Here is a 23,176-nt window from a genome sequence, read left to right as displayed (position 1 = left end):
CCTATTTCTTGTGTAAATATGTGATTTTATATACCATGGTCTGAATTATAACGATCATTGCAGATATGCACAAATACACATGTATTCATGCACACACACTCCTGCCCCCTTTTCTCAGGCAGGTCATAATGGTTGGTGGGAAAATCCTCCCCAGAGAGCCCTCATTGCCACAGGCTCAGCTGTACAAAAGGCTCAGGTGTGTGTGCGTGTGTGTGTGTGTTTGGCTGTGCAGGCGCATGGCTGCTTTAAATGTCTTAATCTGCTGATTCGTTATCTATTGTTCGGTAAAACTAATTATAAACCATGGTGTGGAAAGTAAAAACAGAAAAGTAGGATCAATCACCATTTCAAGACCAAAGATTATTCTGTTTCTGAAGTCTATTAACATGAATATTTCAACCTTCCTTTTGGATTTTGCTGTTTGCTGCTCTTGGCAAATCATGAATCATTTACTCATGGTTATTGTACGCCATCTGGAGTCTCGATTTGACATTGTCCTTTATTTCAAGCAGAAGAAATGAATGGGCACAAAGTTATTTTGAAATGAATACACAGACATTTACTTCATTATGCTGATAGAAATTCTGTTATTTGATTTAAGTAATATCACAAAGTGGCAAATCAAACCCTTTCTTAACTTCTTTTAAAACACAGACCTGCTAAATGGTTTTCAGTTTACACAGTTATAATATCTACATCATAAATTACGCACTAGTTTACAAAGAATTAATAAACAAACATCAGAAATGCTGTGAGTAAAGAAGTAGCTCGTTTCACATCGGTTTGGTGTGGAGCAGTGAGTACGGAAGCCCAGATGGGGGAAGCGGAGAAAGTCGAAGCGGGTTAAAACGAAACAGCAGACTGGGTACAATGGCGACGGGGCCTGGTGTTTCTCTGCAGAGCGGCAGCCCTGCGAGGGAACATACTCTCTCTGTTCAACAAGGGGGGAATCAGTCACATGCAGACAGACTAAAACCCGAAGACATCACAGGTACGAATGTGTCCCGGAGTTTAGTTGATTTCCTGTTATAATAGTGTAATACAGTGGTTTCCAAGACAAGGCGACTGAAGCTAACAACAGCTAACAGCTAACTTAGTTTAGTAGACAGTCTCAGCTAATGTCGTGTGGTTTTTCTGCGTGTCTAGTTTGTCATTTTAATATACCCCTACAATTGTTTAATGTTTGTAACAATAATAAATGATGTTGGCACAGGGCACAGTGTTTTATTTGGTTAGGTTGTGGCTGACTAGCCCATTGTAGTGTCACGTTAGCATTTCGCTAACTTTTATAGAAACAGTCCAAACTAACTTTAAGTGCTTCACTAAATCCACTTATTATTATTATTATTATTATTATTATTATTAAGGCATGATATAACTTTACTTAAGCTTAAACAGACGTTTCGCGTAGAAGTGAAAGTAGGGCCACTTACCAAATCTGATGCAAAACCTGCAGTAATTATTTATGACAGATAATGATAAAACATGAGCTCGTGTTGCTTTGACACCTCATATTTGTTTGACCAAACAGAAAAAACGCACGTGAGGCTGATTTTATAGGGTTTTTTTAGGATGTCACGTGACTCGATTGATTACCTTTGATTTTCATGCTACTACTAACTTCACTGAACATATTAAATGTCATAAATCCGCATGAACGCTGGTGCTTTTGTTTTAGTAAATCCCTACAACTCCGCCCAGAAATCTGTTCTAATATATTCCGACATATGCTGACATTAATAAAGATGGGTTTTTTTGGGGGGGTTTTTAAATTAAAAGAATATATCTGGCTCTCCCTGGATATTTGTATTGTAACAGTTTGATACTCTGCACCTAAAACATTTTCAAAGGAAATATTTAAAACAGGGACTGAATGTGTTTTTCTGGAGTAACATAAGGCATACCTTGTGAGTTGAACTTGAAATTGTAAAATAGGCCTGCATGAATAGTGCTAAATTTGTCTGTAAGGCTGCTCTTTGTTTGTCAGAAACTCTGTTAGTTGTGCTGCCACCTGTCTTGGCAAGGTAACTCTTGAAAAAGAGATACTTAATGCCAGGGAGTCCTGGGGTTGAAGAATGCATGTTATGATGCAGTGTTTCTGTTGAAGCCTTTTTGGGGGGGGGGGATTTTCAGACATTTTAAAGATGTTTGAAACGTATGACAGTAAAATGCATGAATTATTTTTTTACATTACACTGTACAAAGCCATGATGACCATCTCATAAATTGTGGATTAGCAAGTTCTCTCAGAAGTACAGTGAACAGGACGGGGAATCACTTGTTTTGTTTTTTTAAAGCTGAACTCTTACATTGTTTTACAGAGGCAGAGAAGCAGAGTCGCATGGCTACTTTGCTGGAGAGGCTTCATGCAAAACACAATGCTTCGCGGCCATGGCAGGAGACCTCCAAGGTTGTGCGTCAGGCCATGGTAAGAGAAACATGTATTTATCTGCGTAACAGCTTCAATGATTTAATATCTGTTTAGACCACTTACAGCCTTCAGAAGATTGCCTTAAGGTTCAGCAGGAGTAGAATTCTTTCATTACAAATAAAAGCAAAACACCAGTTGAAACAATCATTGACTAAAGACCAGAGGTCAGTTCCTCACATTCTCACCTGAACATCATTTGAGGTATAATACTACAGTCAATTCTGATCTTTGCTCTTTAAAACTCAAGTTACAAAGTGTGCTTATCCTGCGTGTCAAAGTGAAATCAGATTTAAACTCTGCACAATGCAGAAGGTGTATGATTTAAAATGACCCTTAATCTGAAGTGAAGATAAGCAGTTTGATTTGTCCCTTTTTACATTCATGATAACATTTAAAACAAGCAACCTTCGGGAAAAAAAACACACCGAGACAATTTAATCATCATTGTGAGTGACAGAATTTTATTTTAGAAAAGTATATATTTGACAATCCACATCGCTACACCAACAACAAGAGAGACAATTTTATGATTAGATTTTTAATACATTTCTTGCGGTTAATGACTTTGTTCCACAGACAGGTTTTTTTCTTTCATAACATCCCCAAAGGTAAAGTAGTGACCTTTAAATGTCTAAACTATTGTGCTGGCTAAGCAAGTAAAAAAACAACAACAAAAACAACCTGAAAGTCAAATCTTGTGGATGAAGCACTTTTATCTGTTTCCAACTACTTTCTTATTCCTGTTTTCTCTTCACGCTGTGACTCAGGAGAAACGTGGTGTTATGAACGCAGCAGGTCACCAGCTATTGCTCACATGCTTGGAGACCCTGCAGAGAGCGCTGAAAGGTGAGACAGCTAACACGAAGGACAGGGACACAAGGGACAGAAGGGCAGCATTTTTCCATTACAACGTTTCATTTCCATCATGTGGACTGAAATGAACTGCTGAATATTCTAGTTTATGTTAATGAAAAGTGCAAGTGTTACTGACATGCTGTACGGGGCAAAACAAAAATGTAATGTCCTATAACTTCAATATTGTCGGTTTATGTGCACAGTAAGAGCATTTGGTAGTATTTTATTAGGATATCGACAACAACCTTATTATTATATTCTCTGCCTGCCTTTTTTCAGTCTCATCTCTGCCCTCTATGACGGATCGTCTAGAATCCATCGCCCGGCAAAACATGTGAGTTGCTCTCTGTTTTTGCCCATGTTTTCTTGATGTAAGCCAGCTTTGATTTAAGACAGGAAGTCAATACTCATGGAGGATATAAGTTTGCCTGGGTTGTTGATATGACTTTTTTTATTCTGTTAAGAATGAAATGGGGATCACGTCTTCCTTTCTCACTGTAGACTATCAGCTACTCACAAGAATAAAAGTTATATTCTCTTCAACCTCATGTTCTTTCTGTGATTGTCCGCGCAGGCTGGGCTCGCACCTCAGTACCTCAGGGACTGAGTGTTACATCACGTCCGACATGTTTTATGTGGAGGTGCAGCTGGACACCGTTGGGCAGCTAGTCGACGTTAAGGTGGCTCATCAAGGAGAAAACCCCACGGTAGGTTTGTTCTTACCGCTTGAATAAGTTCAGCCAAAGAAGAGTCAAGTTTATTATTGTGTATTGCTTGTGTACCACAGTGTATTCTCTAAATCAATTAAACCTATTTACTTTTCATACCTTAAAATGACTTTATTCTTGGCTTTTAAATGAGGTAATGTCCCATTAGTGTATGGTGATGTTTGTTTGTTTTCTTGTGTTGTTGTTCACAGAGTTGTCCTGAGCTGATTCAGCATCTGAGGTGAGTAGAAATCAAATATTCCAATGAAAGCTCCTACGGGATGATCAGAGTGTAGTGTTCCTTGTAAAATGATGTAGATACTTGTGAGAAATATATTTTAATCCTGAAAGCGGTTTAAACCACCTCTCTCATGCTTCACATCAGGGAGAAGAACTTTGAAGAGTTTTCCAAGCATCTGAAAGGACTGGTAGAACTTTACAAGCTCCCTGGAGACAAGTAAGTACACATTAGGCCATAAGCATGGCAGGTTTTAACTCCACTAAGATATCTTTTTTTCCCAAACAAATTAAAGATGGCTGTTACATGTTGAAGCCAAATATGCTCTCAGTAAAAAAAGTTCTCTGAGGCATAACGGTGTATTTGATGTAGAGCACCACTCTTCTCCAAATTAGACATTTGATTAAACACTGGTGCCAAAGATATCTGTCTTTGTTTTGTTTATTTTGAAAGTTGCCTTATATAATGTGATTTAATTTATGTGTTTCAGTAAGCTAAAAACCAAGATGTACATTGCGCTGCAGTCTTTGGAGCTTGACCTGACCAAGATGATGCACATGTTTAGGTAAGTTCCTGTGCACTCATCCTTTTTATTTGTGAGCTGTAAGTGTCTGGCAAAAAGTGGGAGGTCTGTGTTTTCATGCTTTGAGCTTGTGTGTTTGGATTGTAAGAGCCTTAAGAATCTATTGTTTGTAGCTTGCTATAAGGCCATAACGTGAAAAGAGCATTGAAAGCCACTTGGGGGTCATGTCATTGTCTGGTTAGCAGTTTTTATTATGTGAATGGGAAACATCACACAATATCTGGTTTTAGTAGTATTGATTATTCATTTAAAGTCGTATTTTTAATGTATCTTTTTGACTCAATTATTCTTTCATTTGTGATTTCAAGGCTAGCAACCAGTGCTAACACAGTGGAGACGATTCTTCATAGCGGTGTGGGCTTGCTAACGGCAAGGAGTGGTGGCCATCTTGTAACTCTTCAGTGTTACGTTTCCCCCTATGACATATTTGAGGAGGGAATGGACACACAGCTCAACTTAACAGATAATAGTAAGTGCATAGAGAAAGTGTGTGAATTCAGTCAAAACTAATTGATCATTCGTCTAAGTATTGTGGCTATAGCTGTCTGACTTCTCACTCTCGTCTCTTTGTGTCATCACTGCTATCATATTTGTAGTTCCACGCTCCTTGGGTGTGAGTGTTTCAGTGACAATTGAGGGAACCTCTGCGGTGTACAAGCTCCCCATTGCTCCACTCATCACTGGATCCCACCCAGTGGACAACAAGGGGTAAGAGATTTGTAACTTGCTTTTTCAGGTACCTTGTCATATCCTGCTGGGGTTTTCTTTCATCATGTTTGCATTACAAGCACGCAAAAGATAATTGAGATTTATCAAAATATGCATTCTTGGCAGTCTCTTTGATATAAACAACGGTCCGATGATTGTTCTAGTGTAAGAGTTGAGACAGTTGATTTCTTTCTTTGGTGTATTTCAGGACACCCTCCTTTTCCACTGTTACCAACTCCAACTGTGTCGACCTGCCAGCTTGTTTTTTCCTCAAGATGAACCGGCCCATGCCTTTCTCACTGTCCTTTATTCAAAGGATGGGTAATGCTACATGTGAGTTTACCTCGTAAATATTGTATGCGGAGAGGAGGATGCGTGTGTCGATTGATGATTTATAGTTCAAATATTTTCTTCTTTTTTTTCATAGCCATTCCAGTGTTTGAAAGCTCCCCCAGCCTCTCACCTCTTTACCAGTTAATTGTTCAGAGCCAGCGACAGCTTCTGGAGGAGGGCAGCTCGGCACCACTGCTACCACCGAATATGCATTTCTACTCTGTGAGAAGACACAAAATACCTCAACTCAAATCATCAAAGTTGACTTTCCTTGAATACTTGTATTCAACTTGTTTTAGTTGGTGCAACTTGGGCCAAAGGGTTAATGTCCTGTGGTTTGAGCATACAACGTTACATTTTTGGTCACTGACTTTAAAACAAACCCGCTCTACTTTATTGCTTATTTTAAGCAACTACAAAAGTCATTAATTGTATCTACCTTTATGATTCCACAGGTGTTGCCTGATCAGCAGCACTGCTACTTTCTGAATGGTGATGCCCCGGTCCAAGACGGTCATTCACTTCAAGGAGCGCTGGTGTCCAAGATCCCTTTCCGTCACCCAGCACAAGTGCCGACCCTGTTGGATATCATTAGGCACCAAGCAGCTTATAACAACTTGATTGGCAGCTGTGTGAAACGAACTTCCATCAAAGAAGGTATCTCAGTTCTTATTAACTGTGTAAATACATCTACTCTGTTTACCATGCATATTTTTAGTGTAGTATGTTTTTCTGTTTCAGACAGTGCAGGCCTTCTGCAGTTTGAAGTATGTCCTTTGACAGACTCAAGTTTCAGTGTCTCATTCCAGCATCCAGTTAATGAGTCATTAGTCTGTGGTAAGCACCAAACATCTTATAATATCTAACGAATTCAACATATGTAGGTATTGACAAAAAATATTCTTGAGCATTTGTGATTTATCGATATATTAACTGTGGTATCAGTTGTAACATCTATCTTTTGCTAATGAGTCCTGTCTAATCTGGCCTCCTTTCTGCAGTGGTAATGGAGGTTATTGACTCAAGACAGGTATCCTGCAAACTATATAAAGGACTTTCAGATGCTTTGATCTGCACTGATGAATTCATAACCAAAGTGGTCCAGAGGTGAGACTGTTTATTCTTCCTGAGTGCATTACTCGATGTGCACAGTATTTTTTCACTGTAATTAAGTAATTGTTTCATCAACCTCCTAGATGCATGTCCATCCCAGTAACGATGCGAGCGATTCGAAGGAAAGCAGAGACCATCCAGGCAGACACTCCAGCCCTCTCGCTAATTGCTCAGACAGTGGAAATTATGGTGAAGAATAATCTGCCACCCTCTGGTAGTCCCACCTACAACATGGCTACAGGTGAAGGAGCCAATCCTATGGGGCTGCCTGGGCTTACTGGGGGCAACACACCTACTGGAGGAGGGCCCCCCGGGGGACCCAATTTTGCAGGTCCCATTCCGTCATTATTTGGAATATCCAGAACTGAAAGGCAAAGCCAAGGAGGAGAATGTCCAACCCAAGGAGGGGTAGTTAGCCAGCAACAGTTGCAGCAACAACAGGCTGGTCAAGGCAACACAGATGACTACAACAAAGTGACCCAGAATCCAATTCTGACAAGTCTGCTGCAGATAACTGGAAGTGTGGGTTCCAGTCCTAGCTCCCAGAATGCACCACAACCCCACCAGACGCCTCCCCCAACCTCCTCCCCTGCCAGCAATACCAAAAATCATCCCATGCTGATGAACCTGTTGAAAGATAATCCCACACAAGATTTTGCAGCCCTGTATAGTTCAAGTCCATTGGAGAGGCAGAATTCTTCATCAGGCTCCCCACGGACTGAAAGTATGAGTGCTGGAGGTACCTGCCCTGGAGGTACGCCAAAAGCAAAGAAAAAGCGTCCAAGGGGGACAGAAAAAGGTGGGGTGTTTACAGGTACTGCTGCAGGTCCTGGTGGAGGTGCTGGTTTGGGTAAATCACAACAAGCATCGTCAATGCCACTACACCACCAGCACCATCAAGTTACACATGAGGATGACTTCCATCGTGAGCTCCTTTCTATGGATGTAGATGCATCTCAGAATTCAATCTTTGATGTTAACCTGGCTGGTGATGGACTAGATACTCCCCATAGTATCACTCCAGCACCTAGTCAATGTGGAACACCACCCTCTGGCCCTGGCATGCCTTATTCACAGTCTCATGTCCAGTCCCAGCAACAGCATTCACAGAGTACTGTACCGCCCCGTATGGTCCGTCTTTCTAGCTCTGACAGCATTGGACCTGATATCACAGAAATCTTGTCAGATTTGCCAGAGCAAACTGGGAAAGGCAGCCATAGTCAGCACCCCATGGGCAGTGGTGGGGATGATGGAGGTCCATTAGGTACTCCAATCCGTGACTCTTCCAGCTCAGGGCAGGGCAGTGCAGTGTTCGACTCTGCAGACATTTTTAACACCAACAGCAATGAGAATCCTTTCCCTGATCCTGCTGACCTGATTGCTGAGGCAGCAACTGCAGCCACTCCTACCAGTGATTCTTCTTCCACCAACTTCTTTCCTGATGCTGCCGATTTCAACCCTGACCTTCTGACCTCAGGCCAGGGCTTCTCCCAGAACTACTTTGATGACAGCTCCCCAAGTGCAGATGGAGACATAGACCTGGTGAAGAGTTTTGGGGCAAGTAGCCAGCAGAATACCCCATCAGGAACACCACAGAACCCAACTCCACATGGGCAGAGCACCCCAGAGCCCTCACTGAAGGACCCTTTTGATATGGGGATGGTCTTTGGAGGAAACAGTGGTGGTGGTAAACCACTTCTTGGGCAAGCTCCTGATTTAGGAGATGCACATGGTGGAGGTTCTCAGAGCCCCCTCATTATGGGTCTTGGTGACTTTAAAAGCGCAGAACCTAAAATTAAACCGGGACTTATGCGACCAAAGGATGAGAATGGTGGAAGTGGAGGGAGCAGTTCTGGGATGGGGATGGGAAGTAGTTCCACAGAGGGCAAACAGGTCAAACGTAGCAGAACTCCATCCAGTGAGGGAAAATCAAAAGACAAGCCTCCTAAACGCAAAAAGCTGGACCCTGATGGTAAATCTCCCTCTCATAGCTCAGGTGGGAGACCATATACACCCCCTAGTGGTGGCTCAGGCTCTGGTGGAAGCATAAGTGGAGGTGGCTCCAAGTCTCCAGGTAGTTCAGGACGGTCACAAACTCCTCCTGGTGGTGCCACACCTCCCATTCCTAAAATCACTATTCAAATTGCAAAAGGGACCATAACTGGGGGTAAAACATCATCCCATAGTGGGTACACATCAAGCAGCTCCGCCTCAAGCAGCACGGGAGGAGCAGGGGGGACCAGTAGCAGCAAAAGCCATCACTCTCACTCTTCTTCCTCTGGAAAGATCAAGTCCAAGGAAGGTTCAACAACACAAGGTGGCAGCTCCAAGCCAGGGAGTGCAGGAATAGGAGGTGGACCTTCTCAGTCTAAAGGCTCGTCCCAGGGAATGGGGGTTGGGAAACCAGGATCATCCCCTATCACAAAACATGGACTGTCGGGGCCTGGAGTTAGTGGAGGTGGAAGTGGAAGTAATAAAATCAAGCCACAGGGGGGAAAACCTCCTGGGTCTCTAATGAATCCCAACATAAAGCCCAACATATCCCCTTCGCACTCCCGCTCTGGCAGCTCTGGAGATAAATTGTCTTCCCCTATGAAAATGCAGCAATCCCAGGTCCCAGGAACCCCTCCTTCCTCGAAGGCTAAATCCCCAATGGGCTCTGGAGGTGGCAACTCTGGAGGGTCAAAGTCTTCTGGTGGAGGCATGAGCTCCCAGAAGCCAATGGGTGGGAGCTCCTCCTCTGGTTCCACATCTTCATCATCCTCTAGCTCCTCCTCGTCCTCGGGTTCCATGAACTTCTCAGGAGGCTCCCAGTCTCAGTATGGGGGTGGAGGGGGAGCAGGGTCAGGAGGAGGAAGTGGAGGCAGTGGGGGAGGAGGTGGTGGAAGTCAGAACAATGCAAATAACCCCAATGCGAAAGGGAAGTCCCCCAGCCGGAACAAGAAACCCTCTCTCACAGCGGTAATAGACAAACTGAAGAGTGTTGGTGGGGGAGGAGTGGGGGAGGATGGTTGTGAGGGAGGGCCACCAGTAGGTGGATCTGGTTCCGGATCTGCTCCTGGTGGTGTTGGTCCTGGAAATGTTCCCAGCAGTGGACCATCAAACATGGGCCAGTCCAAGCATGCCTCATCTTCTCAAAGTGGGGAGTATAAGCGGGAGAAGTCTGATAAAGAGACAAAGGCGAAAGTTTCGGTGTCAGTGGGCAACAGCGGGGATAAAAAGATGATGGACTCTAAAACAGGAGGGGTGAGTGCGACTGGTCTGGCCAAAATTATAATTAGCAAACCCGATGGTGGCTCACCAAGCATCAAAGCCAAAGTGACCCTTCAGAAAGGCGAAGGATCTGGGGACTCTATGCGACCCCAGATTTCTAGCCTCAAAGCATCCCCCCTCTTCAGCGGCTCTACTCCCAAACATGACCGCTCCTCCCCGAGCCACAGCCGCTCTCCAGGATACACCCCACTAAACCAGGACAGCGAGAGTGAGTCCGGCAGCAGCTCTGTGGCAGAGAAGTCCCACCAGAACAGCCCAAGCTCAGATGATGACCAGGCCATTCGCCCACTTCCCCCCCAGGACTACATGAGCTCCATTCCTCTCAGCTCTGGCGAGAAGCACAAGAAACACAAGAAGGAGAAGAAGAAGGCAAAAGAAAGGGAACGGGAGAGGGACAGAGACAGGGAAAGGGACAGGGACAAAGAGAAGAAGAAGTCCTCTATGTCAATAGGGCAGTCCTCGCATCAGATAAAAACAGAAAGTTGGTCTCGGTCGCCCATATCTGCTTCCGATTCATCTTTGTCCATGCTGGGCTCAGAGCGTCCATCCAGGCCCAGTCCAATGTACATGAGAAACGAAGATGATGATCTTATGGACTCTGCACTAACTGGCAACCTTTAATTTTATTTAAAAAAAAATGGTTTCTTCTTTTTTTCCCCAACTATTTTAACATGCCTTTTAACATACAAAACAAACTTGTATTTATTTAACTAGATTAGAAATATTTGGCATCTCAGTCATTGTTTTCATGTATTCCAAGCAAAGCGGTAAAGCAGGAAGGGTACAATGTAAAGTTGCCTTGTTTTTTCTTAATAAAGGGGTATTTTCTCTGTAGATTTTGATACATTTTAAACTGTTGATTTGACTTGTAAAATAATGTAGGCAGCATAGGCTGCAATGCTGATGATGGGAATGATGTAAATGGAGGTAAAGTGAGTAATTTTTTAACTGTTTAAGTTTTGGAAGCTTGGAATAAACATTTCACTTCTTGAAAAATCTCATTGTTGCATTTCTGTTTTTGTTTCTTTATGTAGCAACAGCAGCAGAGGCTCATTTTGATTGTTTTCCCATGATCATCTAGAGTGAAATAAATAATCTGTAAATAAAAGTTTAAAATTACTCAACAACTTCCAAACCGGGTCTGAAGGAATGAATGAATGAATATATCAAATACAGATAATAGTGTATTTCATTTGTCTTTGAGGAGAGTTAACAGCTCGTCTAGAAACCTACACTAGGTGGCAGCAGTGGCTTAAGCTGCTCAATTACTGACGGCAACTTTTCTCTTTATATTTTCTACTGACCTGCTTACTTCCAGAGGGGATGGTTAGAAGTTAAATACATTAAACCTTTCACATGTATTTCAGAAAGAGAATTGTGAAATCAAGATGCCACTAGGGAGATTGAAATAGCCAAAGACATCTTAAATAATGTCTCACAATGACAATTGGCATTAATGAAATAAAAGGATAAAATATCAACTGCCAAATGCAATATCCATAGAATTTGTCTGATACAAGGACTTAAATACAACGTGTAATATGTGACTAAACCTAAAGCACGAGCACAACTATTACATACAGGTAAGTCTGTATGCATTTTGTCAAACTAAAATAAGTGTCACCCTGGTGGCTTGATAACATTTGATTAAAGAGCATCAACATCGTTTTTGTTAAGTGGAAGTCTAGAAGATCATTTAAAAGTATGTCTATTTTAGAAAAATCAATGTTGACATTGTCGAATTAATTGGAATATCTTTATTTTAAATACAGTAGCATTTGTAATCTAATTATATGAAATTTGGAGAGTACGTTATTCCATTTCGTTTGTTTTGTAACATTTTGTAGATAATTCTTCAGTGTTATCCTCAAGTAAGCAAATATTCATTGGAGTATAGATATGTTCTGCATCCTGAGAGGGTGACAGTGTTTAGCACATAGATCCCTTGACAAAGAAAAAAAAAGGCCAGCAGAAAATTTTAAATCTATAAGTTACTTCTGTTAAAACAGAACTAAATATATAACCTTTGTAACCCTTTTTGTTGCAAGTGACACCATCCAAGACCCCAAGGCCCCCAGTCAGCTGATCTTCTGACCAATCAGCTCACTTCTCTTCATCTCTGCTGACTGGTCTGGGTGTTTTTCCCAGAAGCCCGACTAAACTGCCAAGCTCACATTAATAAATGGAGTCTCTGTATATTAAAACAATTGCTCATCATGGAGTGAGCTGCTCTGAAAAAAACATGACACTCAGCTAAAACTGCTTTGGTATGTCATCAGATATGCAAACTCAAATAGGTAGAAGCTTCCTTAGGGCTGCCGTTTAATAGGTTTTTAGAATCGCATTACAAGCAGGGTCCTATAGAAGCCGCTGAAGAGACACTGAGCAAGGACATTGTCCCAGTTGTTGTGTTTTTATGTCAAAAATGTAACTTTAATATTTATGCTGGAAAGTATCATATTCAGCTAGATATAACAACATTCTGCCTGCCCTCAAATGTCTTAGCTTTAAAAACCCTGATTAGTGTTTACATCTTATGTATCTAAACTGTGTGATTATAATGAAGTTAAACTAGTTGAACGTGGTAATTGTTTCTATATTTATTCCTTTAAATATCTGTCCCCAAAACCTATCGTAGAAGTTTCCTGATAGAATTCAACTCCAATCCTGTATTTAATCATACCCAAACCCCTCTATTTCAGCTCTTCTTCTCTTACATGCCTTCTCACACCATGCCCTCTTGTTTACAGTGAGAAGGCAAAACAAACACCTAAATGTGGGAGTGTCACCCACCTGGACGAGGGGTTACTGCCCTTTGTGATGTCATGAAGGGAAAATCTACAAATGGCCTGTTTGAGCACACATTTTCTGAGAGGTGGAGCAGACCAGAGATGGAGAGGATAGACTTATCTCACAATTGGTTTGTTTGTATTTGAAATTAACTCAGATATCTGGTTCTGAAATAGTTTGAACATTGTGCTACAGATGTGAGTCAACACCTACCACATCCTTAGTGTATTTTTTTTGTTTGGTGACAACCCAGTCAAAACAGTCCAAGAAATAAGCTAAAACACAGCAACCCGCAGTAAGATCTTTAAATTGCTTTAAAACATTGATGCAATTTCTTTCTAAATGTAAAAACTACTGTACTGGAGATATGTTGTTTGATTTGAATACTGTACTTAAGCCATTAAGGAACCTTTAGTTTTAAAAATGTTTTCATTTTTAGGGTTCAGTTAGTTAATTTTTGCAACACTTTTTAACTTATTTCTCAAATTCCAGGAAAATAAAAGAAACTCAGAAACTGCCATCTTTTCTCAGTCGGGCCTCTCCCCTCCTTTTCCCTGTCAACCTTTTCAAAGTGCTGATCCAGCTTTTCCTCAGCACGGCTTATTTCTCTATTGTCGACCCCGCCACTCAAATACTATGCCTGGCTTCACACTCGCTCTTATGCTGCCTGTTAAAATATCCACATCATTACTCTTTCCTCATCCTTTCATCATGTGTATACTCTGTTATTCTTTCCACACACGATACTGAGGTCAACTGCATGCCTGAGAAATTACTGAGCAGTTGCAGGTTGGGTCTGCTAATATAAACGTTGCTTTTGAATATGTTCCTTATATTAAGGCTTGTCATTTACACTGATATACAGTATATACTCTGCCCTCAACAATCTGTAGTATGTCAATGTTTTTTTCCTGTTTTTAAAAGCTTTATATAAATATCCCAACAACTGTTCAATGGACTTCATTTAACTTTGAATATAGTGAGGGTTCTTAGGTTATGGACTTTTCTCACCACCAGGAGCTGGTCAACTTCAATTAACATTATCACTGCCAGCATGTTAGCATGTTGATGTTAGCATTTCGATAGAATCACCCAATCAATCTCTATGTGTACAGGGCTAATTCCTAGCAAGTGTTATCTCAAGACGCTTTACAAAAAGCAGGTAAAATATCTTACTATTTGTTATTTAATTTAAGAGCAGGTAAAAATTCATTGTTATGTTTACAAAAAGCAGGTAAATGACCTTACTTACTGCTATACGTTTTTACTTCTGTAAAATGAACAGTTTCAGGGCTGCTAGCATCACTGCTTCTGTCATTGTCCTATCATTCAAAACTTTCTACAACCACAATATGCCAAGCGTTAACATTATAAGAGCTAATAGCTTCTTTTCTCTTTTTTGGAAGCACCACTACAGATTCTTTTTGAACTCATTGTCCTTCTGAGTCCAAAAGGTACATGTTGGCGATAACAGGATGAAAACCGTGCCCATCTGTTTCATTAGATTGTGTCTCATAACTTATAAAATCTTTGAATTTTTGTGGAGGACAAATTCATTTCATTTCAGCACATGAGACATAAAAAAAGTACAGTGTGATGGTTTCTGCAAATTGTTTATCTCCCGTGCACTGTAATAAGGAAGAGCTGCATTTCAGGACTACTGAGGAGCTTTAAGGCATAGAAATAACCTCCCAGCTTATCCTGTTGATAAGCAAGCATGAGGAGGCAGTGTTTTTGCCAGTAAGTTAAGCTTTATTGCTGCACATAGTTAGCTTGGAGAGGAGGGGAGAAAAAGAGGGAGGGAGGAAGAGAGGGTTTAGATGTATTTTCAGCCTCTGTGCTACACCCTCAACTAAGGATATTATTATCATCGCAAGAGATTCTCAGACAAACTCCAGCTATATATGCTCACAGGAGAAAGGCAGCAGGGAGTGCTGCATTTGATCTTTCCTCGAAGGGTTGCTATCAGAGTAAATTTAGTTTTTCCTCATCAGCCACAGAAATGCAATTGTGTCACTGTGCCAGGATTTTGTCATTTTGTGTGCATGGTCATGTAGATTGCTTTTTTTTTTTTACTGAGACATGTTCCTTTTTGACAAGAAACAACCACAGCAGAAAGGACTGACACTAACATTTAATTTAGCCCACCTTTGTCATTTACAAGTTTCTAGAAGAAACCAAGACAATCAAAAATTAATTTGTCGATGTTAAATTGAATTGCTTTTGTCTGTTTATCAGTTGATTAATTCCCATTCACTTACTGAACTAGAGAGGAAAATGCATGTATAGCCAATCTCCCTTTATTGCTTTTTGAATTTAGTTCGGTTTTCATGGCTTTGCAGATGTATTGAAATGTGTTTAGACAAGTTATTCCTAATTGTGCCAATCTTAAGAGTTACGATTAGGAAAAAGTGAAGTAAGTGGCTACATACCTGAAGGAAACCTCCACAACACTGAAGGGAGTGAAGGTACAACTGAGTGTTGCTAGTTTCTGACAATCTCCCTGCAGTTTTTTTTTTTCAACACTCTGATGTTCAAATTACGATTGATGACAATGACAAATGTCACACCAAACGTAACATGAACAACTCAGATACACAACGTTTTAGTGTCTCGATACAGCATGACATCAGCACAAATAAGATCAACACCTCCCAATCCGTAATCCGTAATGGTAATATATCATTTTTTAAAGTGGATAACAATACATTGATATTATTTCACAATAGAGTACATTTTAAAAACAGTGTAATCCCCACAGCCATCAACACTCTGAACAATATGTGATCATGGAAATAGATATCTGTACTTTGCCACAAATGTGTGTTATATGAGTGAGTGTGTGCTATGGTGTCTCCCTGCCTGTACAGCTGTGAAAATGAATTTCCAAACGGGGAAAATAAAGTAACTAACTAACTAATCATTTCTGATGAAATACATAACATTGAGAGTACATTACCGTTTTTAACCTTAGTTGATCTGATCACTTCAAATCATTAAAGTTCCTCTAACTTACTTTTCAATTGTCTATCAGTGCCTTTCCTCAGCAAATAGGTTTGCTTTATCGAAAGAAGATAAGCAAACACGATCAGCTCCATGTATAAAAGAGGTTAGTGCACAGTTATGTGATTTATTTTTATTAAACACATTAAAGGGGTTTGGGTAGCTCTGTCAGGTCATTTCATGCTGGTACTAAAATCACAAGCCATGCGGAAATCCTTCATTTCCAGTTTAATTGCTTTAAAATACTGACTTTTTTTTTCTCAGGATATTATTATTTTTCTGTTGAAGAAGTCAATGAACGGAACCTAAATTACAATTACTTCATGACCAAAGTGATACAGCATGTTATGTCATATCACAAGAGATATATTTCATCTGCAGCGAGAATGTGGTGTCCCTATTACATGCACCAGCTACACCAAACTTTGTGTGCTGCATGTTAAACAAAAGGGCTACAGTATCTATCCTAACATTTATGTATTCATGAGGTCTGTGCCTTGGAATCGTTTCTCATGTAAGTAGCCATATTTCTGCACAGTGAATTGTCTGTAGGGCTATAAAAGATCATTCACCCTTAAATCTACGTGGGGCCGCAGTGTGAGTCAGCAAATGACAACGCCAACCCCCTTTCTGTCAAATCCAAAACAAACCCCAATGTCATTCTGGCCATCCGCCCTTTCCCTCTTCATTCAAATCTCCCCGTCTTTTACATTCACTTTACTGCTGCTAATAATTCTGCTAAAAAATATCACTGCATTGCTGCTGAGGACATAATATGAACTTAGTTTTCTGAATCTTTCTTCTTGTTTGGGGGATTATTGTATAGAGAGGGGAGGGGGACAGCGGGTGTGTATTGTAACCGATGTCTTGTATTGTAACCAATGTCTTGTGTCCTGCCTGTCTGTATACTGCTACTGGATGCCCTGAATTTCCCTCGGGATCAATAAAGTATCTATCTATCTATCTATCTATCTATCTATCTGAATCTCCATAGGATGATATTGTGCTTTATGGCATGTGACTCCCCCCATCCCATCCCATCTTTTTCAAATAATAAAAATATTGCCCTGCATCTTTGTCTTTAGGCAAATCATTTTGCCCATAAAGAGCATTTTTTTATTTTAAAGTTTGTAGTTTAAATTATTCTATTATAATTAAATAATGTAAATCCTTCAGTATTATTTATTGTTCAATTTCTGTTTCAAATTGAATGCAATGAGATGACTTCAACCCATCCGACTTTAATTCAACAAGATTTATCGACAGCTACACTTGGGATCTGATTTCAAAGTTTGGATTTAATATCAGCCTAAGGCCGGGTTTTAATTCAAATAATTGTTGTTGAGTTTTGGATGTGACCTCACGTCAGGTTTTGACGTCAACAGAAGGTTTGGAACTGATGTCTGCCAAACTTGATGTTTTGATGTCACCTCTTGTTTTTTTTTCTTTTGAGGCCATCCCAATGTCAGGGTTTATTTATCAGCTTGATGTTAAGATCTGATGTCAGGTCAACATCAGGTGTTTTGATGTCTGCCTAACGTTGGTTTCTGATGTCAGCGTAACATCAGGTTTTACCTTAGCCCATTGCAGAATTTGACTTTATCCCAACACTGGGTTTTTACATCAGGCAAAAAAGGGGATCTGACATTAGCCCGATGTCAGGTTTGATGTCAACCAAATGTCTGGATATGAAGTCCGAAGTCAGCAGCCCTATGGCTGTCTGTAGCCTAATGTGATCAATTTGAAAGAAATTCAATGATCCTGAATGGTCTAAAGTAATAGCTATTTAAGCATCTCTCCAGTTTTCTCAAAAACATCTTTTTTTATTGCCTTCTGTCTTTAAACCTATTTCTGTTGCATAGGAATCGCTGACACCCTTGCGCACACATCTTTATGCGATACCTCCCACCTTTATAAATTTCATCATTCACAACCAACCTGGTGGCAAAGGTCTAAAGTCAGCTGTGCATGGGGGGACTCAGTTTTCACATTGTCATCAGCTTCTATGACTGAGCGAGGTCTTCTTTGTTGTCACAAAGAGAGAGAATCACACAAGAAAATGTGAATGTTGGCAACATTCACGCACCACACGTGCGCATCAAGTAGACACAGAAAAAATAAAACTGGGCCATGTATTCCATAAGGAGCATGCTAACGGTGAAAAAGCCTTTAAAGTGATAAATAAAAAACAAGGTTGTCTCGCACATGAGCAAACGTTTGCTTGTTACATCATGAAACAGATTTGTTTCCCATCAGGAATTACTGGGTTAACGTTTGACCCAGATACAGCAGTGATCTTTGGGTGTTCATTACATCAAACAGTTGAAATTAAGCATATTCATTTAAATACAAAATTATCTTTAATGTAATACCGTTTGTTACCTCGTGTACAATTCTAAGCTTGTGTTTTGTAGCTCTTTATGTTGTCTTGAGAAAACACAAATAAGCAGTTGTGTTCATTTTCTCTCTTATCTTTAAATTTCAGTTTCCCCTAAAACCTACTGGTACCATGATATCCAGCGTTATTATTTTTACAACTTAACATTGTGCAAAGGCCAATAGGGGAACATTTAGCCAGCATGTCTACTTTTCCTTTAGAGGATGACAGCTACAGTTTGGCTTTGTTGTGTTTTTCTAAAGCATCACCAACTTTAGAACTGAGCACAGATCTGGTTCAGTAAGAGTGTTCAAGTGATTAGTGCTCTGACTGTGCCAAGGTTCAGTTTGGATTTGAAAGATTTGCATCCTTCATCATGCAGCTCTAAAGCAGTGGATCTCAACAGGTCTAGCCTAAGGACCCACTCCATCATGGAAATTGTGACCAAAGATTCAGATATTTTTTCCAACCAATCAGATTTATTGAGTGAGAAATAGTGCAGTTTATCCCTCAGACGGTACGAAACATGTGATGGAGAAAAGAGAAGGAACAAAACCAGTATGTTTTAAGAGCACTTCATAGACTTTTTGACACTTTTTTTTTCAGTCACATGTTCGCCACCCACTGAAAATGGAGCCACAACTCACTTTTTTTTCTATCCTGTCCTTCTTTCTGCATCGTGTCTGCTGAAGATTTCTGCCTGTTGAAGGGAAGTTTTTTCTTGCCACGCTATGACGGATTAAGCTGGGCTCTTGTAAAATAGCAATAAGTAATGTCTTATACCTGCTTTTTGTAAACAAAACGATGAACATGGTCTTGTTATCTGCTCTTTTGTAATGTTAACAGACAAAGAGTAAGGTCCTTTACCTGCTTTAAGTGTCTCGAGATAACGCCTGATATGAATTGACGCTATACAAATAAAGATTGATTGATTGATTGATATTGGGTTAAAATCCACAAGTTGCTCTAAAGGATACAGCAAATCAGTCCAGCCAGATAAGGTATACAATCACAATTTGAAAAATGCTCTGTGTTACAGAGCCAAACCTATTAATTCCACAGTTCCTCTTTTCTAGTTACAACCTGAAAACTACGTTTGTGAGTCATACTGCCTAACTCAACTGCAAGTGTGATGTGAGCAACATACTAATCTACAGGTCACGTGATCAAACACAGATTTTTGTGCACAAACTACATTGGATAAACTAGGACACCAGCACCTGGCCAGCAGCCAGTTGCCTTGGCCAAAATTTGGAACGCAGAGCATCTGGTGAAGTTTCAGCCATCCCAATCCTCTTTATGAAAGGAATTTGCAAATTACCGATGGAAATCATTGTCTTTTGAAATGCGTTATAAAATGGGTGGAATCGCCCTCTATAAACATTGGCAAATAATGCTTGGTGCAAAATGAACACGTAATCTGACTTTATTCTCTCAAAATCAACCTAAGACTTGAATCGCACTTTCAATCGAACTTCAAATTCATAATTTAAAATTTTACTTGAGCTAATTTACAAAATAATTCTTGCAAGAATATGATCTTTAATCTCATAATTTAAAGACTTTATTCTGTTTAAAGTATACATTTAATCTTGTTAAATTACAGCTTTTAAAATTTGAATGTGCATTATGACTTTCTTCTTTTACACATTTCTTTTCCTAATATTATGACTTTAATCTCTAAAGTCTTCTATTTTATTCTTTCATGTGGCCCTAATAGTCCATTGTAGGTTGTATGGGATGTCAAGGCATAGCAAAGCTGACTCAAGTTACATTACTTGAGCCTCCCTTGAGGCAATCGGAGTTTTAAATTTCTTTTATGTATGAAGTTTTGCTAACAATATTTGATGTGTAAAGATTTGCAACCACACCTGACTATTAAAAACAACTATATGCTTAACACACTATTCAGGCCTAATAGTCGAAGGTGGACTTTTTACACTTACATTCTTATTCTGTAAAAAATTGGTGTGATAAAAAAAAAGAGATTGTTCTCCTTTGCACGACTCAAGGAAGCATTTCAAAGCTAAGATGCGTTATCTGAGATTCATGAGAATAAAGAGCACTTTATCTTTTGCATTAATTCAGTCCTTTGTTTGCTGCAGCCAAGTATCTTTGTTATATTTTCTTTTCACATGTAGAAAAACATACATTCGTCCACCCACATATCCTTTTAGGCAACTTTAAAGTAGCGTTCGTAGTTTTTTTCCACAGAGACTGACTGACCAAGGTTAGTGACTGAATAATGAATTGTATTACTAGATAATATTAGCCTGCTGAATCCTCTTGTATAACGTAGCTTAATAAAATCTTCTGGCACCATGCAGGTAAGATCTTCAGTAATGTGTTAGACGTGTACTCTTGCCTCCATTTCCTTTTGAAGTTGGGAAAAAAATTATAGAGATAATGTTTGATTTATCAAGGTCATTTCCTTGTATCATATTTTAATTATGGCCAAGATGACCCTTTCAGAGGTGTGTGTGTGTGTGTGTGTGTGTGTGTGTGTGTGCGCGCGCATAAAATGAGAAAGACTAAAGCATACAGATTGTGCTGGGACATAATGCACCAAGGTTAATTTACCTGTATTATCATTTGTTTTTATTGTTCAAAGATTAAGATCATGGAGACATAATCAGTATTTTGTATGCATAATGAATTGAGATAATGGTTAAGAGTCTTTTTTTTAGAGGCAGCTATAGCAATGATTGCACAAACACCATAAAAAGAAGACAATCCACAACTAATGGGAACATGTCAGGCTCCATATAAACCACAAACCAAGCTGAGCCAAACCAAGCCACCCCACTGCAATAACAAAAATCTCTGGCCACCCTGCACTGAGAAACAGCTGACATCAGCTGTCTCACTGGGCTGCCTGCTGCGAGATGGCTCCTCTTTTCACTGGAAACAGATAAGAAACAAAGTTGGCTTGGGTAAGGGCATGATAACGAGCAAGCGGGGGAAATTATAAAGTGATTTTGAAACGGAAGAGCAAAAACAAGAGGGGGGGGGGGGGGGGGGGTAATGGAGAGAAAAGGGTTATGTTCATTTGAGTGGATGGGGAGATTAAATAGAGTCATATCAGGTCGTGTGCCTTCCAGGGACAGGACCCTAATCCTGCTCTCTTGCTCCTTGCAGCATTATTTGTTAATGCATCGTTCACAAGTCTTGCGTGGAAATGTGTTCCAATCTAATAAGCTGTATTTATATTGAAGCAGATTTGTATTACTGCCTTTCAGAGGGGTTTTTTTGTTTGTTTTATCTCAAATGAAATGAAGTTTCCTGGCTGCACAGGTTTTACTATTCATGTGTGTTTCCGTCTGTATGCGTAGCAGAGACAGAGTGAATAGATGGAGGGCAGTGTATCATTGGTAGAGCGGAAAAAATAAGTTCCCCAGAGCAGTTAATAAAAGATGATGCTGCAAAATAGACACCAGCTACTACTCTGACATGGCATGGGAGAAACAGAATACTACTGTTTTGTCTTCATTTTATTTGTCTACCACATGCTTTCCTATGAAAGATTGATGTGTTCTGTAGATGTTTTGTCAGAGGTCCACAGTTATGAAACTTGAATTTGTAAAACGTAACTGGCCAAATGGGCAATAAGATAGATTAAAAAGAGAGTAAGAAACACACTTTTTTGGGGGGGCTGGGGGGGTTTACTTGAATGACTCAATTTGCAAGAGAACATTGCAAAATAAGCAAAAACAGATTTGTGACCTACAAACAATACTACACTGTTTATGTGTAAAACGTCATGAAAAACATGTATGTAGAGTTTCAACTGTGAAGACATTTGGTGTGATATAATGTTAAGATATCGTTGATATGCAGTAAGGTCATTTCTTCAAACCAAATGTGAAGCTGATTATAACCCTGTCTGGGACACATGAGTACACTGAACGGCTGTTGAAGGGTTCTTATAAGCTTTTGCATGCATTTACACAAAATAACATGTTCTTTCATTTGCATAATGAAATGAGAAGACCAGGAGCTATTAGTCAAGCTGCTCAAAACAAACGATTATTGAAGACAACTGTGACTTAAAACTAGGACATGGTGTACATATCTACTTTACACAAAGATAGATAGATAGATAGATACATACATAGATAGATAGATAGATAGATAGATAGATAGATAGATAGATACATACATAGATAGATAGATAGATAGATAGATAGATAGATAGATAGATAGATAGATAGATAGATAGATAGATAGATAGATAGATAGATAGATAGATAGATAGATAGATAGATAGATAGATAGATAGATCCAATGCTTTGTGCATAATTGCACAATACCTAAATATTAATGAAATCCAGCCCTGAATGCAGAATTTATAATGAACCTTTATGTATCCAGCATCTGGCCTGTTAATTACAGAGCCACAAATGTCCTGCTGTTTTAACTAATCTGCCTGAGCAAGAGCAGAAGTTGTTAGTAGTCCATGCCATTCCTCTGTTCTGAATTCTTTCTATTCTTAGCCCGGAGTTGAGAAAAAATATGCCTCATACCGTTCACAGGCTGTTAATTAATAAGAGAAACTTCATCAGTGTCAGAAATACATCATAAACAGCATGAAACCACATGTATAAATGCAGATAGGGTTAATAATTGGCATAACACAGAGAGGCAGACAAGAAAGCAGAGCAGAGCTGTCCTTGGTGCTGAATCAGCCTCCCATGCTTGGCTGTGATGCTCCCAGTGGACTGCTGCTGTCTGCTGGCCTGTGGCTTTCGACCAATGTGTTACACTC

At 39.9% G+C, this 23,176-nt stretch overlaps 1 protein-coding gene across 1 annotated transcript; it reads left to right on the top strand.

Moving 5' to 3' along the window:
* The first annotated feature begins 802 nt into the window (after positions 1-802).
* med1 (mediator complex subunit 1) lies at positions 803-11,228 on the top strand. The gene is made up of 16 exons (XM_079333751.1): positions 803-991; positions 2,322-2,428; positions 3,199-3,277; positions 3,566-3,620; positions 3,861-3,993; positions 4,206-4,234; positions 4,379-4,450; positions 4,722-4,796; positions 5,123-5,283; positions 5,411-5,522; positions 5,731-5,855; positions 5,950-6,077; positions 6,311-6,512; positions 6,597-6,692; positions 6,857-6,962; positions 7,052-11,228. Exons 1-16 carry the CDS (start codon positions 871-873, stop codon positions 10,860-10,862), a joined length of 5,412 nt encoding a protein of 1,803 aa, XP_079189877.1. The 5' UTR covers positions 803-870; the 3' UTR covers positions 10,863-11,228.
* The last annotated feature ends 11,948 nt before the right edge of the window (positions 11,229-23,176 follow it).

The sequence above is a fragment of the Symphodus melops genome (genome assembly GCF_947650265.1).
Source record: "Symphodus melops genome assembly, chromosome: 21".
Taxonomy (NCBI): Eukaryota; Metazoa; Chordata; class Actinopteri; order Labriformes; family Labridae; genus Symphodus; species Symphodus melops.
Note: the sequence above shows the minus strand (reverse complement) of the source record. Positions and strands in the feature narration are given on the sequence as shown.